Below are 17,778 nucleotides of genomic sequence, written 5' to 3'. Positions count from 1 at the left end.
ACGAGCTTTCGCAAGTGTGACCCCGGCCTATGGCCATGTATGAGAAGGAGCAGCCATTGCCTTCTTTCTGGCCATATCCGGTAGAGAAGGAGCAGCCGCTGCCTTCTTTTTGTCTATATCTGGTGGAGAAGGAGCAGCCGCTACCTTCTTTTTGTCTATATTCAGTGGAGAAGGAGCAGCCGCTGCTATCTCTGTCCATATCCAGTAGTCTTGTCCTTATCACCACATTGTAGATGAGTCAACCAAATGGCATGTTTGGCTGAAAGAAGTCTTTCAATTTCAGCCTTTTAGATCCAGAGGAAGGCGAAAAATAACCCCGAGGACTTGTTGTTGGAATATCCTCAGGGGCAAAAAATTCCTTCCTGAACCCAAATATGGTGATCGTAATACATCCCTGGATGTTTGGTGCTCAAATCTACGTGGCTGTAATGTGGTGGAAACTCTGTAGTATTTGTCACGGTCCGGTAAATTAGAAAGTCCAGATAATTGTCTCATCAGATTAATTAAAGCTTCATTCCTCGATGTTGCTGGAATGGGGCTGATTTATATGAGCCTATTACTCCTGTAAGAAAAGAAATATATTCAAAATAAAGAAACTTAAGCGACTCGGCACCATAATAAAGTCTGGGCGGAGATCACAATATCGCAGGTTGCACATTTAAAAAAGGGTCCGTGAACCACAGGGGAGCTGAGTTTAATAGACACCAAACTGGGGAAACAATTGCAGGTCAAAAATGAAGAAAAGCGTCACTCGCCGTATAAAAATACTCTTTTATTAATGTCCCGTAGAACATATCGGCTGGTCTCTCTGAACAGCCGCATCTGATCCTTCTCTCTCTACTGATGATATGTCTTAAAGGACGTTAATAAAAAAGTGATTTTTAAAGGTGAGTGCTGCTTTTCTCCCTTTTAAGAAGAGAAATTTACATTTCTTACAACTGACTCCTCACATATATACTGTATACTGGGCAATATAATGATGAGGTGTATGGTGGGTATGTGTACTACTGGGCAGAGGTAACACTATGCATGTCCCCATGTGCTATACTTACATCTTCATAATGGAACGGTGGTTCGGCTCTGCCGGACTCCAGGTCGCTCCAGTTTATGGAGTGGAAGAATGGGCGCTCTCGGATGAATGATGTTATGGAATACCGAGCAAATGGAGTTTTGCAGAGAAGCTGGAAGATAAGACCATTGATCATAACATTATGTATTATTACTGATACGTTATTACACAATGTCTATGAACTGTCAGCATCGTGTCCTCTACCCTTCCTCATAATCTACCATCATCCTTCTTCACCTATTCCTACTTACCCCTTCTAGAATGTCAAGCTCATCGATGGAGATACAGGGTGGAAAATATAGGACATTGTCCAAAGACTCATGGTATTCATTAATATCGCCACTGGTATAGAATGGAGACTTCCCCACAATCATCATGTACTGTACATGGAGTGCCCTCACTCACCAGGGCTGTGGGGTACTTGGTACCGGGCCGGTTGATCTTCTCAATGGGGGGTTGTCACGGCAGCAGTGACCCGGTCCGTGGCCCTGGGGCTCCATTGCGAAAGGGGTTGTTTCAGTGTGCTTATGGTGGTGAAAGGTTATAAGTGATTCGTGACGCCACCTGTGGTGTTCGGCAATGAAGATGTAAGCCGACGCCGCAGACAGATCCTCTGGGACAGATGGTGTGGTGCAGCAATGATGTTATAGCCCTCCACAGGCAGGGCTGTAGTCCCAGGGCAGAGTAGGTGAAGTGACACTTAGATGGTGTAGTGTCGGGCGCAAGAGATGTAGCAGTGCTGGACGGGTTGGCGCCAGAATAAGTGGAGGACACCAGGACATGTAGTTCCAAAGCTTTACTTACAGTCTGTTGTGGTACAGGTGCCCGCATCCGTGCGGTGTCCTCAGGGTCAGGAGCTCAGCCAACTTCCAGGCAGGATGAAGTACTCCTTTCCAACACTTCGCCAACATATGTGCCTTTTCTGAACGTCTCCCTCTTAGCGGACACCTTTGGGGACTCCTTCTACCTAGTCCCGGCTCACTATCGTTGCTGTTGTGCCCCCAAGTCTTGTGTGGGAATAAAGTGGTCACTACTTCTATTCCTCCGGTGCCTGCTGCAGGACCATTAGTATCCATACAACCTCGGGGACAGGGCCCCGGCCTTGCGCTTAGAACTTGGGAAAGGTTCTCCTCTAACCCTGGTCCTTGCTCTCTTATTCTCCTCACGTTCCATACTAATCCTTTCCTTCTTATGGAGAATCAGGCTTTCTAAAATGTCTCTTTCCTGTGCCAGCAGACCCAGGTCACTGAGGTCTGCTGCAGCACTTCCATCCATCCATCCCTCTCCTGGGGATCTCTCCAACTCCCTCTCTCTGTCAGACTGACTGAATCCTATACTCTTCCTGCTCTTTTAGTACAAAAACCCAGCTCCACCCACCTCCCAGCACATTTCGTGTTCCAAGCAGGGAGCCACCAAGGGGTGCTATGCTACACTCCAAGTGGGAGCCGCCGAAGGTGCTTTGCTACACTACTTTGTGGTGTGGGGTGCAGGTGTTGGAGTGTGGTCAGGTGTCTCCACCTTACCTGGATAGTGGGGTACCACATCTCAGGAGGAGCTGCAGTACCTCTGCGGCGACTGAACCCTCAGGGGTGCCACATACCCCTCGGTTATACACAGCACGTCCGCGGGCTGAAAAAGAAGCAAAGATGGACAAATACAGGAACATACAAAATTTTTATAATGCTAATAAACAGTTCTTATCTAATCTTCTCAATATGAGAGGCACTCATTCTTGAACATTGCAAACAGTTTTAACTAACTATCTATGTTCTAATACAGTACCTAATTCAAAAGTGCTATTGGCAGTAACTCACTAACACTTCAAGTATTCTTCATCAACACATCTCTTCATCATCTCTTCTTCTCATTTTCTACTTCCTTTTATTAACCTTAAGTGACAACCGTTGATGCCTGGTTCGTCACCTGCATTTCTCAAATCTTCATCTTAATTCAAATTTCTTTATTAAAACATTCCTATTAGTCATTGCTACTAACTAGATTCTATATAAAAGCTATTCTCTATTAATACTGTCATAAGGCACATTATAAAATACTTCACATCAATAATTCTTGTAAGTGCTGGACCCGCTCCCAGCCGGGATCTCTTGCAGTGTTCTTTTGGGTGGAGCTATGCTCCATGATGAGGTAGTTCTTATCCATAAAAGGGCTATGTAAAACCAAGAAAAGGCACCTAAGGAGGTGCAACTATATACATTAAAGTTCTGGATCATTCAGTGTCCATGATCTCCACAGTTCAAATGTGAGAAACGCTGCCAATGCAACTGGGCAACAAAACTGGAACAAACTTGATGAACAAACAAAAATAACTTTAAAGCACAACGGTGCAAATGCCCTCCTGGGTAACAGAAGTTAGTTATTTTCTACGTTCTTTAATGTTGGTGGTCCCCTCCTGGGGTACTGGAAGCTGATGACTTGGGCTGCTTCCAGGGAAGGACTTGTGAACATCCTCTTCCTGCTTGTGGGTTCACATAGGACGAGGTGGTGGCAGCTGGGTGGATTGCTGCCTGAGGTACTTTGGCAGGGGTGATCACTATGGTGCGTGGTATTCCTGCCGACTGTACTTCAGCAGAAGTTGCAATTGGCACCAATGGATGTGGTTCTTCAATTTCAGGTGTTTCCCCCCGTGGACTAGTATCCCGGTCCCAGACCAAGTCCAGCACTACCTGTCCAACCGCTGTAGCCGGCGGGCACCCAGTGGCTTCCCTAGCTTCAGGGGCGACGGGCATACCTTGTGCCTCCTTGGCTCCAGTGCAGGCACAGTGCGGCTCTTGGTGGCAGCGGTGGCGGTTGGAACTGCCCGGTTAAGTACTGGAGATGGCGGTGGAGCAGATGGTGGCTCTGGATCCGCGAGGATCTCCAGTGGGACCTGCGCAGCCGCGCTAGGTCCAGACAGGGGCTCAGCTTTCTTCGCTTCATGCCCCAGGCCCTCAGATGACTCCTCTAGGCAGACAACGCTCAGCGGCGGATGCAGCGCGGGGATGGTGTTGGGCACTGCCGGTGGTATTGTAGCCTCCTCCGGCTCCAAGGGTGCTGCCTGGGGTGGAGATTGTGCAGCGGCGACGGGTACCAGTGGTGAAGGTACCGCGGGTGTAGGCCCTTCCTGGGCGCGCTGCAGGTTCAGAGTCCATAAGGCTTCTTGTCTCAGCCGCAGACGGCAGGTCAGCTGGGCTATCTCATCCTCCAGCTGCTGACGGTCCAGATGGGAAGCCAGATCGGAGCCTTCAGCCATTGCGCCGGGGAGCTTCAGCTTAACCTCCCTTCGCTCTTCAGGCCTCCTCTCTCCTTCCATCATGGCGTTCTCTCCTTCTTATTCCTGTCTGGCCTCTTTTCCAGCAACTGGCTTCCGCTCCTCCTTCTGGGGGAGGCGTCTTCTTCCTACTCCTCCATACCATGCCAGTATACGAACCCCACGGGGGGTGGGCCATGTTGCTGTCACATAGAAGTTCAGACAGGGGAGGCCCAGGACAGTTCGCGGTCTTTTCTTATGACCACGCATGTTGTCACGCCCTTCTTCTCCGCGCTGGCGGCCATTTTTAGCATTCATTTTACAGTCTATCAAATTGGTTATTCTGCACATTTCCACAAACTTTTAAGTCCAATAAATCGTAGGCACACAGAACCCGGTGGCACCGGGTCTCGTCATCCTGTTCGTGATGCCAAGTTGGAGCGCCCTCACTCACCAGGGATGTGGGGTACTTGGTACCGGGCCGGTTGATCTTCTCAACGGGGGGTTGTCACGGCAGCAGTGACCCGGTCTGTGGCCCTGGGGCTCCATTGCAAAAGGGGTTGTTTCAGTGTGCTTATGGTGGTGAAAGGTTATAAGTGATTCGTGACGCCACCTGTGGTGTTCGGCAATGAAGATGTAAGCCGACGCTGCAGACAGATCCTCTGGGACAGATGGTGTGGTGCAGCAATGATGTTATAGCCTTCCACAGGCAGGGCTGTAGTCCCAGGGCAGAGTAGGTGAAGTGACACTTAGATGGTGTAGTGTCGGGCGCAAGAGATGTAGCAGTGCTGGACGGGTTGGCGCCGGAATAAGTGGAGGACACCAGGGCATGTAGTTCCAAAGCTTTACTCAGTCTGTTGTGGTACAGGTGCCCGCATCCGTGCGGTGTCCTCAGGGTCAGGAGCTCAGCCAACTTCCAGGCAGGATTAAGTACTCCTTTCCAACACTCCGCCAACATATGTGCCTTTTCTGAACGTCTCCCTCTTAGTGCCTTTGAGTAAAGTACTCCCAGTACTGAGTTACACTCGAGTTCCTCCTGTCAGATGTTCTTATGAACTCTACTTGTACGGCAGACAGCTGTAGCCTACTTCGGGGACTCCTACCTAGTCCCGGCTCACTATCGTTGTTGTTGTGCCCCCAAGTCTTGTGTGGGAATAAAGTGGCCACTACTTCTATTCCTCCGGTGTCTGCTGCGGGACCATTAGTATCCATACAACCTTGGGGACCGGGCCCCGGCCTTGCGCTTGGAACTTGGGAAGGGTTCTCCTCTAACCCTGGTCCTTGTTCTCTTATTCTCCTCACGTTCCGTACTAATCCTTTCCTTCTTATGGAGAATCAGGCTTTCTAAAATGTCTCTTTCCTGTGCCAGCAGACCCAGGTCACTGAGGTCTGCTGCAGCATTCCCATCCATCCATCCATCCCTCTCCTGGGGATCTCTCCAACTATCTCTCTCTGTCAGACTGACTGAATCCTAAACTCTTCCCGCTCTTTTAGTGCAAAAACCCAGCTCCACCCACCTCCCAGCACGTTTCGTGTTCCAAGCAGGGAGCCACCAAGGGGTGCTATACTACACTCCAAGCAGGGAGCCGCCGAAGGGTGCTTTGCTACACTACTTTGTGGTGTGGGGGCAGGTGTTGGAGTGTGGTCAGGTGTCTCCACCTTACCTGGATAGTGGGGTACCACACCTCAGGAGGAGGTGCAGTACCTCTGCGGCGACTGAACCCTCAGGGGCGCCACATACAGTATGACACCAAATGAAAAGGAATCTGCCAGATGATTGTAGCCTTCTCTGTCCATTACCTGTAGGAACATAAGATAGGAGATGAGCTGAATATACCGGGGAGGGGATTTACACACAGAGCCTATGAGGACCGGTCTGTGATGAGATATGATAACGGTAGTCAAAATAAGCACTATATAACTAAAATAGCAAAAGAAGCCATAACTTCCATCCAAAGATTAAGGCACAAATGCCAATCATACATAAAGGATGGAGAAGCTCCCACTAATATATGATATACAAAAGACAAATTGGAGCAAAGAAAACCCTCAAATACAATAGCAAAAAAACTTGTAGATAAAAAATTATAAATTACATGCCAACATTATAGGCCTAAGGAGGGGAGTGGATATAGAACACTGCAGGCATAGAGTGGGAGTAACAAAAGACGACCAAGAGACCAAAAATAATTATAAATAGTCCCAAAAGTACTTAAAGGTAAAAGGCAAGCACAAAATGATAAATTCAGGCAGAAATGGGCAAGTAAGTCATATGCAAATATACATAAACATCCGGATTGATGTGCCCAATTTTTCAGTCCAATCCTGCCCCCTGTGTCTCCAATCATGCCCCCAGTGTCTCCAATCACACCCCCAGTGTCTCCAATCACGCCCCCTGTGTCTCCAATCACGCCCCCTGTGTCTCCAATCATGCCCCCTGTGTCTCCAAACCTGCCCCCGTGTCTCCAATCATGCCCCCATATCTTTCATTCTGCCCCCATGTCTCCATTATGCCCCCTGTGTTTCTAATCCTGCCCCCTGTCTCCAATCCTGCCCCATGTGTCCAATCATGCCCCCGTGTCTCCAATCATGTCCCCTGTGTCTGCAATCATGCCCCTTGTTTCTGTGCAATCATGCCCCCTGTGTCTGCAATCCTGCCCTGTCTCCAATGTGCCGGCTTGCTGCTTTCAATAATAAATTAATTAAAAGAAACCAAAAACACCTTTCTCCTTACCTTGCCGCGCTCCTACGGCGAGCGATCTGCACTCCAGGCTTAAAGCGCGCACTCGCCGGAGACTGACATTGATGTCAGACGCCGGCGACGTGCGCTGCCAGCCTCTGATTGGCTGGCGCTTTAACTATTGCCGTGCGGGCCTGCACGGCAATAGAGTAACTGAACCTGCATCTTGGTTCAGTTGCTTGATCCTGCCGCTGGGGCAGGGCAGTGGGACCCGATGGGTAGAGGAGCTGCCATAACAACAGTGAGAGTGTGCATCTCATGGGGAGAACTGGGGAAGTAGTCACAAGGGTGTGACAGAGCTTAAAGTGTAGACTGACGGATACAGTGATTGGAAGTCAAGGATTTTTCTAGGTCGCGACATGAGCCCAGACGCACAAGAGAAGAGATTGTGCATATACTGAAGTAGGATTATGTTTGACAATGTTAAGAGCATATGTGCCGCCATACAGGACATAGGATAAAGCTCATTTTTGCTGCTATCCTTGGTATCTTGTACCTCTCCTTACTATCCTAAAACTAATTTATGTATTTTTTCTTGCACTGATGATGGATGATCGACGGGGCTGTCACTGCCAGCATAATGCATGGGTTACCAAGATTTAGCATCAGTGTGTAACAAGGTAGCCCGGGGTGGTAGTCCCAGCCAAGTCAAATAATCCACAGTCAGTAGACACCCTGGGTACCTTGCACAGAGATGGACCGGACAGACATAATCCTCAGGCACAACTTGCAGTCCAACAGGGAATGAAGTTTATAAAACAGAGATGAGAAAAAGGTACAACACTGGCTTCCTGCACTCTCCCTAGCAATCTCCATAGCCGTACACACAACAACCACGGTAGTCGAAATTAAGCAGTAGTCCATACACCGGGATCTGGACGCTTCAAGTCCCTTCGGCGGGGCCCTTACCAGGTCCTGGGGCCTGTGTTGCAGTCCTTAAGTCCTGGGCAACAGATTCTATCCCCTCCTGGGGTCTGGCAATGCTAGTAGTACTATCCTTGAGTCCGGGGCAACAAATTCTTCCCCTCATAGGGTCTGGCAATGCCCCGACTGTTGCTGCACACCTGCTCAGGGCAAACGTGCCTGGGCTACTGACTGGGAGCAGCAGCTTCCTGTTACATTTTCAGCTGCTGGCTCAGCACACAACCTTAACCGTCGGCTGTCCCTAATCTGTATACAGGCAGCAAGCAGTTAACATAATGCACAATAATACATGGGAAACACAGCACAGCATAATGCACTTAAGAACATATGTTACAGGGGTTATCATACACAATAGGGGTGCATAAGTTCCGTGTGAGGGAGAGGCAAACGAGGGTCTCCGCCACCTCCTTACAAGTGCACCAGTTTCGGCAATCATGTCGGATTTGTGCTGACCCTCTACTCAAGGACTATGAAATTTACATATGTAGATCTGTCTCGCCCAGAGCGTGGTACTCAGGTCGCCGGGCAGCATTAGATTCAGGAGGTCACAGGGGTGGCGGCGGTGCCCGATGCCTGTGCTCCTGGGACAGTGAAATGGGGGTTGAAAAATAAAGTAAAAATAAAAGAAATTTGAAAAGAGTACGTGACGCCAGTTGGTGTGTTCGACTGTAGGATAGCTGGCACTGTAGATGATCCTTGGGTGGTAGATGGTGATGGCAGTGCAGATATTTAACCCCCTCCAACCAGGGCTGATCCCCAGAGATTGTGATGGAAGTAGATGGCACGGAGTAATAAGGCAGGAGACAAGGAAAATCACTTTATCATTTACTGTAGTTCAGATGCAGTTCAGAGGAGATATTACAACTCTCACCAGGTTTACAGTCTGATCTGCAAGATGGAAGTTATCCTTCTCTCTGCTGAGACTTGGTGTAACCTTCCTGCTATTCTATCCTTTCAGGGACCAAGGCTTCCCGGAGTGTGAAACTTCCAATACAGCCACTACTCACTGTGTTTTCTTCTCTTGGCAACTTGCAGCTTGGATCTTGTGTGAGGCTCGAGTTCCTTCTTGCACAATCCTTCACTGATCCTAGTTTGCTGTAGTCTTCCTGGGGGAAAACACTCTGCTGTTGATTGTATAAACCCACACAGTCTCTCAGCTTACCACCCTGCTCTAAAAGCATGGATGGCCTAGGGGCTGATTCCCTGACTCTTCTTAGCTTTACTCCTGGAGGGAGCACAGTTATGGCTTCCAGGAGCGTTCTCCATTTACTCTTCACCGTCTTCGTCACAGAAAACAACAACTCGATTCCTCCCCCTCCCAGTTAGGGTACGTCTCCCAAGCTCTAAGCTTCAGGGAAGTAAGGGAGTGAGGTAGTGGTCTCTAGCAGAGAAAGTATAACTCCCATTTCTTACAAAACAGTACATATTTAACCATTTTGTGGTGGCAAAGACACAGGGCGCCACAGATCACCAATCAATGATCAGTCTGACATGAGAAGGTCATTGCATCTTCATGTACAATATTTTTTCTTGCAGGTAAAAAAAATAATAATAATTATGTTTTATATTAACTATTTATTCCATCCTTTTAAATTTAGATCCCAGCAACTTGATGATTTCCTCATGGCCGTGATTAACTACTTGTACTGTTTTTTAGTAAAACAGTCACGTAGTAAACAACCCAAATCTTTTCTGCCGTAAGTGTTTTTATGTATAATATTTGTATGTATGGGTAAAAAAAGTTGTATGTTGTATTGGGGTTTTAGTATAAATATCATACACATCTATAAAGTGGTTGTCTTGTGAAACAGAGTTTATGAAAGGCAAACAGTGCAATTCTTTTTTTTAAGAAACCCAATCGTAAAAATGATTTTTAGCCCCAAATACATGCATTTAAGTAAGAAAAAAACAATGTCCCAATAGACAACCCCTTTAACTTAGCTGAGCACTTATGATGCACCAAAAGGCCTTCTCTATAATAAATTACAGTGTGTAACAGTTTCCAGAATTAAAATCATCAAAGTATGGAATGTTCTAGGTGATTTCAGCTCTGAAGCTTGCAGAATTGTGAATGCAGCTCTGAAATATAATACAAGTTGTACATTATCAGGGCAAGTTAAACAATGTAATGTATTTATAATGTTCCTACATTTTTAGAAGGATTCTGTATTTAACCTGTAAAATATTCTCTTTCTAGGAGACCAAAAGTTTTAGAAGAAGAAGAGATGATGACCCTTAACAAGACACTAGAAGCTGCAATGAAGCACCTTGCTTTTAAATACTCCGTTCTTGTACTTGGAGAGGGGATGGACAAACAACACCATTTGGCATGTGGAAAGTATGATAACCATGGATAACAAATGTGTCATCATCTAGACCACACATACACACATAACGAGATATTTAAAGGAGAACATCATAGCATTTCCTAGTGTAACTTATAAGCAACCATAAAGGTTGTCCTCCTGATCCTAAAATAGGAGACCTGTTTTTGGTTCATTTTCCGTATCACTATATTAAAGAAGTTTTTATGCTCTTAATATATTACAATCAACATAATACTCGTATATAGCACTGTGTACTTACAGTTGCTCATTTTGCCTTTCTACCCAACTAATTCTTCTCTTTTCGCTGCTCTATGTAGAAACAGGAAGTCTATTGTCCCTGCATGAGTCAACACCCTCTTCAACTCCTGATTCAGATGCTTCCTCTTCCCCCTGCCAGGGAGATTTGCAGTGACTTATGCTTGTGCAGAGAAAATTGACCTCCTGTTTCTACATAGAGCTTAGAAGGATTCATTTCAGCTAGTCAGTTTTTAATCACGTGATATCATGGACCTAATGGAAAAGAGAAGAACTAGCTGGGTAGAAAGACAAAATGAGCAATTGTAAGTGCATAGTGCTATATGATGATTGCAATATATTAAGAGGATAAAAGCTTAGCTGGGGGAGGAGGAGTGCTTCTTTAAATGGAAATCATGACATCTTGCTGTTTTACACTGACTACTGATACTTCCTTCTGTTTTGTAGAGATCACCTCCTTCCTTACACTGCGCAAAGACCTGTGCATAGGTCACAGAGCATGCCCACAGTACTATCCCATAAAAGCTGTCGGAAAACAATATAATATCATATAGCATGCCTGAGAATGAATGGCCTGCAGTGGTTTCATGCATTATGTAACTAGATGTATATAGAAGTCCAATACAGCTGTATACAAAACCTATCTGAACTAGGGAGCATACATGAGCACTAATGCTAGCCATGCACCTTTAATAGATGTGGGCTGAACAGCTCATTCTCCCAACACCCCATATACATACAGTCCATGCTCAATTCAAAGTGTACATCTGTTTTCTATGTGGGGTGAGGATTAAGCTACTGCCAGACACCTTACCTGCCTTGAGAAAAAAGGATTGGGGGGCATGTTGAAGTTCAACATGCCCAATCATTTTTCCTCATCTTTGTCCAAATGAACATAATTCAAAAATACCTTAAAGTTTTTTTTTGGGGGGGAGGAGATCACAATATTGATTGGTCAGGTATAGAGAGCAAACAATGAAGAGGCCAAACAGTTCAGACCCTTTAAAACCAGATCAACGGGGGTGAAAAGAATCAGACCACCGCCAATCTGATATTGATTACCGCCATGCAAATGAGATCGTTATCAGTCGAACAATCGCTCGCCAGGCCGCTATCTCTTTCTGCTTCTTCATACAAGTGAGCGCTTGACTCGACCGAGTGTTCATGTATTTTCCACAGCGAGAGAGGAGTAATCCGATGCCAGACAATTTACAGTATCTCTCATGCAAAAAAAAAGGATTGACAGTTGAAATTCCAACAGTTTGATGCTTCTCACCCGTGACATCATCTGTCGGAGAAGAGTAGGGAGACCCTCATACAGATTTACAAGTTTAAATCGCCGGTTTTCCTCCGACTTTTATCTGGTTTATATGGGAAACTTTACAATAGAACATATTTACTGTGATTCTGGAATCCCCCTTTAAGGCTGTAGAATAGATACACAAGGATTTTGTCTTTTATCTTTGTGATCGTTGCTTTAATAAAGCACAAACCCGATGACTCAGTCTGGAACTACGCAGCGTCTTTTGTCCATTTTGTGTAGTCCTTTTGCTTTCAGTCATCCGGATCGATGTATTTTGTAGTGATGTGCCTGTATAAAGCCCTTTTCTTTGCATTGGCACTGTTGTTTAGAACTTATTTTGCTGGCATTTTGCTTCCCATTGTTTGTTAACTGTTTACATACTTGTGCACTGGCCAAACTGGGATCATGTAAGGACGGGAGGCGACATCTTTGTTGTAGCAAGAGGTTTACTTTAACCTGCACCGGCAGTAAGGCCATTTTAGAAAGGAGCGTCGGGTGGAGACACTTACTGTACACACATAAGCTTTGTTTTCTGCAGAGGAGTCTTTACTCAGCAGTTTGTAGACAAGTCCTGACAGATCTGGTTATATATCCTACTTGTATTTCTACATTCAGAGGAGTAACTTCAACTTTCTGAGCCCCTATCGAAAAATTGTATCAGGCCCCAATCCTAAAATGTGTCTGGTATATTCTTATGTGACTTTGCCTCCTTAAAGAGGTTTGTCTCTTCTTATTAAATGGGTGAAATCACAAAGTGCTTGTAAAAACTAACAACTTTGTAATTTACCTAAAATTAAAAATCCTTTCGATTCTCAAGAACGCTGAGATTTTTAATTTCACAGATTACCGTTCATTGCCAAAATTACTGGCCACCTTAGAAGTGGCCAGTTTCCTAGGCAAAGAGCATGTGCTGGCAGGCAAGTACCACTTTGCAGCTGTCCGGATCTCTGCATCCTAGCGCTCCTCTGATACAGAGACAAAGATGCCTCTGCTTTGCCTGTTTTCACAGAGGACAGGCTGCTGTTTTAGGCAGCCTGTATTCTGCCTTATCAAAGCAATGCCCACATAGACTATGAGTGGCATAGCGATCACAGTTGCAAAGGGCGCAATTGCGATCGGGCCAGAAAGGGGCTCGCCAACGCCCGTGCTTATTTCAGCTGGAGTTGTGTCCAAGGAGGCACATTCTGCTGAAATGTATTGTGGCGCAGAGATCCGCTGGTTCCTTGCACCGCAATATACGGTGCCAGTCAATCAGATGCCGGTAGCTTATGTCGGCGTGCAAGTCACAGGTGGTGCACAGCAGTGACGTCATGCGTTAGCCATAGCAGACACGCCAAAATCAGCTGCCAGCCTTTGGACCAGCTACAGAGGAGGACGCTGTGTCGTGGGAGAAGAGGAAGGTAAGAGGAATCATTGTTCTTTAAATGTGTTAGAGAACAGAGGCAGAAGAGGGAACATTATTACAGGATTGGTCCAGGAGCTGGGACATTATATAGCAAGAAGAGCCAAGTATGGGAAACACTATTACTGGAAGGGTCCAGAATGAGGATATTACACTAGAATGGGGGAACTTATTACTGAGGGCACCCACAATGGGGAACTTTATTACAGGAAGGGCCCCAGGATGGGGGACATTATTACTGAAAGGGTCCAAGATGCACAGATTAGGAGATTACACTAGAATTGGGGACATTATTACTGAAAGTGGGCCAGGATGGGGACATTATTACTGGAAGGGGCACAGGATGGGGGACATTATACCCGGAAAGAGCCCAGGATGGATGACATCAGTACAGGATGGGGGACGTTATCACATTATAGGGGGGAAATCAGGTCCAAATTTTGCTTCGGGGCCCATCGGACTTTAGTTACGGCATTGCAGACTACTATAGTGTTTTAGAAAGAATTGCCTCTGAATTTGGTAAAGTATCTGCAATGATTTGTGGACATATTGGATTTGAACATGCCCAATTGTTTGCCCCTACAGGACATATTGTGCCATCATAAGGATCTTCAGTGAGGCATGTCCATCTCTCCATTGAAAAGCATGCACACTCAAGGAGGAGTGAGGAATAAGTGTTAGATTTTTTTTATAAACCATTATTTGCAGAGTAGGATTTGTGCATGCTTTTTATATGCTTTGTCATAATATCATAAACTAAAAAAAAATATTTTGTTAGCCCAAAAGCTGATTGCAGTTCCCATATATCTGTGTTACAGAGGCCGAGCTTCTTCTACACTGAGAGACCGCAGATTCTTTGAGGTACAAGTATCTCTCCTGCTCTTGTAATGATGGGAATCCAACATGAAACTTCAGCAATGGCTGATTCTATTACATGTCAGCTTCGGGCTGGAACATTCCTCATCATGCGAGAAGAGTATAACTATGTATTATAATCGTATCCAACCTGGAGCCGTCCGAGTTGATGGAAAAGCTGATGTGTATGAGCAGAACTTGCAGTGTTTTCTTCTCTGCTGCTGTGAAGGAAAGAAGTATTTGATCCCTTGCTGATTTTGTAAGTTTGCCCACTGACAAAGACATGACCAGTCTATAATTTTGAGGGTAGGTTCATTTTAACATTGAGAGACAGAATATCAAAAATAAAATTCAGAAAATCACATTGTATAAAATTATAGACTGTTCATGTCTTTGTCAGTGGGCAAACATACAAAATCACCGAGGAATCAAACAATTATTTCCTTCACTACAACACACAATTTCATCTGCAGTTCAAATTACAAAAAAAGTCTGAATTTCATCAAGACTTTATAAACAGGATCAGATTCATATCTATAGTTGCCCGCGGGCAAAACATTTTGTTGGGGGCCCCTCCTTTTTTAAAAGGAAGGGTAGGGCGTGAGACAAGAGACAAGCTAAAAATACAAAGATGTAAGATTGAAATGTATTAACTTACAATATATTATGATTGTGCAAAGAAGCAGAATTACAGCAGAAATAACCTTAACGTATATGCCCATATTGTGTATGATCCTATGCCACCGCAATGCCCAAATTATAATACTCCAATATTAACACCGTCAGGCACTGTCTAAATAAAAAAGCTATATAATGTCTAAACAATGATATCACTGCCACATACTGCCCAAGTAGCAGAAGAACGACAAGAAAAGCATCATGGATTTATAGTTAGGTAGGTCCTGGCCCCTATATTGAACGACCCCATGGTTGGTGCCCTTTACATAACACCTTGTCTATATAAGTATAGACAGTGGGCCCCGTGGTAAAGCCTCTGTTATGCAGGGGATCATTTATTTTTGTAGTATATGCCGTATATTCTTGTATAAAAGACCCCAAAAAGTTTGGATCGGCCCAGTTTCCAGACTCATTGTGCACAGAAGATAATGAAAAAAAAACTTTTTTTTTAATAATTAATCCCAACTCGTTTGATTTCTCACATTGGGGTGTCTGTTCCTTCCAGTGCTTGTACAACTACTGCATTCAAGTTGGCTGGGTCGTGTTCAGACGCAAGAAACTGGAAGCAATTCAGGAAGAGGTTGGCAGAATATTGCGTACTCATCATTTTAATTCTGCCCTCCGGGTGACAGATATCATGCCAGGCAGAAACCTGTCTGGGAAAAAGAAGATGGCGACATATGCTAATGACAGGTAAATGGCATTATTACATAAGACTCGACAACGGGGTCAGCATTCATTTACAACGACAGTGGGTAATCAAACAGAGGTCTTTACACTATATGATTTGTATCCTGCATTTCTCAGCAGTTTTCCTCTTTGCTGGCTCTATCACCAGTTCAGTTCTTTCAGAGCTAGAGGAGCAGACACGCTATTATTATTATTATTATTATTATTATTATTACTAATTCTTAAAGCACCATTGATTCCATGTGTCTGTATATGTAAACAGGCTGCTATGATGTCAGGCGTACACAAACATGAAGAATTCCTATATGTATTGTGGTGTAGTGACCACTGTGTCCGCTAGGGGGCGCTGTGCGGGTGTCCCAGGACAGGCGTATAAGCATTTCCAGTGTCCTGATAGGTGTAGGATGCTGAATGATCGTAATGTATCTCAAGGTGAGTGGCCTAGAGATGAAGACTTGTGTATGTGTTGATCAGCATTGATACTGCTGAGGTTTCGTGCCAATGGGTTAGGGAGAGCTACCTACAAATCCACCCAGGGGTGTGGCTAGAACACCATAGTAAAGAATGTATGAATGCTTGTAGGACCTGTGATGAGGTCATAGCCATGTAACCCGGTGGGCGTGGCTACGGACCATATAAGGTGGCCAGGGTAGGTCACATGGATGAATGCTTGGACCCGGTTGGTCCGTTGTGGAAGGTCCCGCTGGGAGATGGGGCTTCCTGCCTGACAGCACGTGAATGCTGTGAGTAATGGCTGCAAGCGTCTGACAGTTCCCAGAGGGAGAGGGAATCAACGTCTGCAGTGAGCTGAAGCAGCCATGAGGTAACCGTGACGGGGTGAGATATCTGTGAGGCTGAAGAGCCTGAGTACTGGACATTGCGTAACCTGTGTGACCACAGGGATAACAGAGGGAAACTCTGTCATGAACGCTATGCTGATTATATGAACTTTATGTTGCTGGTGTGGATTTATGATGCCTGAATAAACCGCATGGATTGTTATTGTTTTATGGAAAACACGTGTCGGACGTGATTATTTGGCTGCCAAGCGAGTGTCCCCAACCTTGAATGACAGCGCTACCTTACACTTGGTGGAGAAATGCAATGGGCAGTATTGTAGCCTTGCTGCTAGGAGCAACAGAAGAGGACTGCAAAATTCGGTTTCTAAGGGCAACGGTTTCCAAAGCACATGGTGCAGTGCTGGCAACGCTGAGCCAGGAGGGCTGTCGGTCTTGAAAGCCGTGTGATATACTGACCGGGGTCAGTGGAAAAGACTTATAGGACACCTCTGTGGTAGAGGGGTCCGAGAAACTGCGCGGCCGGCAGGTGACGGTTGTGAAAACCGTGTGATATGCTGACCGGGGTCAGAGAAAGAGACTGTGGATTGCTATAGGGTGCCTCTGTGGATATGAGGTACCCGAGGACCTGTGTGGCCGACACAGGTAACGGACAGGTGTTCATGTTGTACTGACCTAGGTCAGTGAGAAAGACTGTGTACCTGGAGGGTTCAGTGAGCAAGGTCCTGGAGGGTCAGTGTTGGGAGGTTCTGGAAGAAGAATCGGATCCCTGGAGCATGTGGTATGACCTTGGACCTGGTGACAGGGCCGCCATCAGGGCATGACAGGCATTACACCTGTATGGGGCCCCGCCCGGGCCCGGCAGCCGCGGCGGCGCCTGAGCAAGCTGGGCGCTGCAGCTTGGTCCGCGCTCGCCGCTCGGGTCCCGGCCGGGCCCCCCCTACAAATATTTCAGCGGTTCGGGCGGCCCCCGTTCTCCCCCAGGCCTCTGCGCCTCTGCCTGTACATTCAGTTCACTCAGTCTGACTGTGACAGGACAGCCGGCCAGCGCTTGGCTCCTCCTCCCCAGTCCCCAGTGCACCATGGTTGGATCATGGTCACTCCCAGCACCGCCCCCGGCTCACCACGTGATGTGACGTCACACGCTGCCTCTTCACTTCCTCATTCCTGAGAAATTTGAAGAGCGGTATGCACGTGGTGTCAGCGTGGGAGCAGCTGCAGGCCTGCACCAGAGCAGAAGACGACGTCGGGTCCCGGGGACGGCGGGTCACGGTCTGACGGTGCTGTGGAGGAGTGGACGGCCAGCGAGCAGGTAAGTGAATTCTTTTTATGTCTGTCTGGCTGCAGCCTGCTGATCATGATTCATGGGGATGGGGACATTGGGGGCCGAGGGGGGCCTGTTGTCTCAGTCTGAAGTTGGGGGGGAGTCTCTGGGGGCCCCGGCGCCGGGGGCCGGTTGTTGTGGGGAGTCTCTGGGGGCCCAGTTGTGTC

At 46.5% G+C, this 17,778-nt stretch overlaps 1 protein-coding gene across 3 annotated transcripts in view; it reads left to right on the top strand.

Annotated features, from left to right (window-relative positions):
- PPP1R36 (protein phosphatase 1 regulatory subunit 36) overlaps positions 1 to 17,778 on the top strand; it is a 63,633-nt gene that overhangs the window by 27,771 nt on the left and 18,084 nt on the right. For 2 of the 3 annotated variants that reach the window (XR_012231286.1, XM_073570671.1), the window contains exons 5-8: positions 9,579 to 9,677; positions 10,178 to 10,318; positions 14,086 to 14,128; positions 15,306 to 15,493. Coding sequence is in view for 2 of the 3 variants with exons in the window: in XM_073570671.1 (XP_073426772.1) it covers positions 9,579 to 9,677; positions 10,178 to 10,318; positions 14,086 to 14,128; positions 15,306 to 15,493 (471 nt within the window). In the remaining variant the exon portion in view is untranslated. The remainder of the gene's footprint in view (positions 1 to 9,578; positions 9,678 to 10,177; positions 10,319 to 14,085; positions 14,129 to 15,305; positions 15,494 to 17,778) is intronic. The other variant, XM_073570681.1, reaches the window with a different exon arrangement.

Source organism: Dendrobates tinctorius, unplaced genomic scaffold (genome assembly GCF_039654945.1).
Source record: "Dendrobates tinctorius isolate UK_male_01 unplaced genomic scaffold, ASM3965494v1 ptg000006l, whole genome shotgun sequence".
In the NCBI taxonomy this organism is placed as follows: Eukaryota; Metazoa; Chordata; class Amphibia; order Anura; family Dendrobatidae; genus Dendrobates; species Dendrobates tinctorius.
The sequence above is the reverse complement of the archived record's forward strand: the minus strand, read 5'-3'. Positions and strand labels throughout refer to the sequence as shown.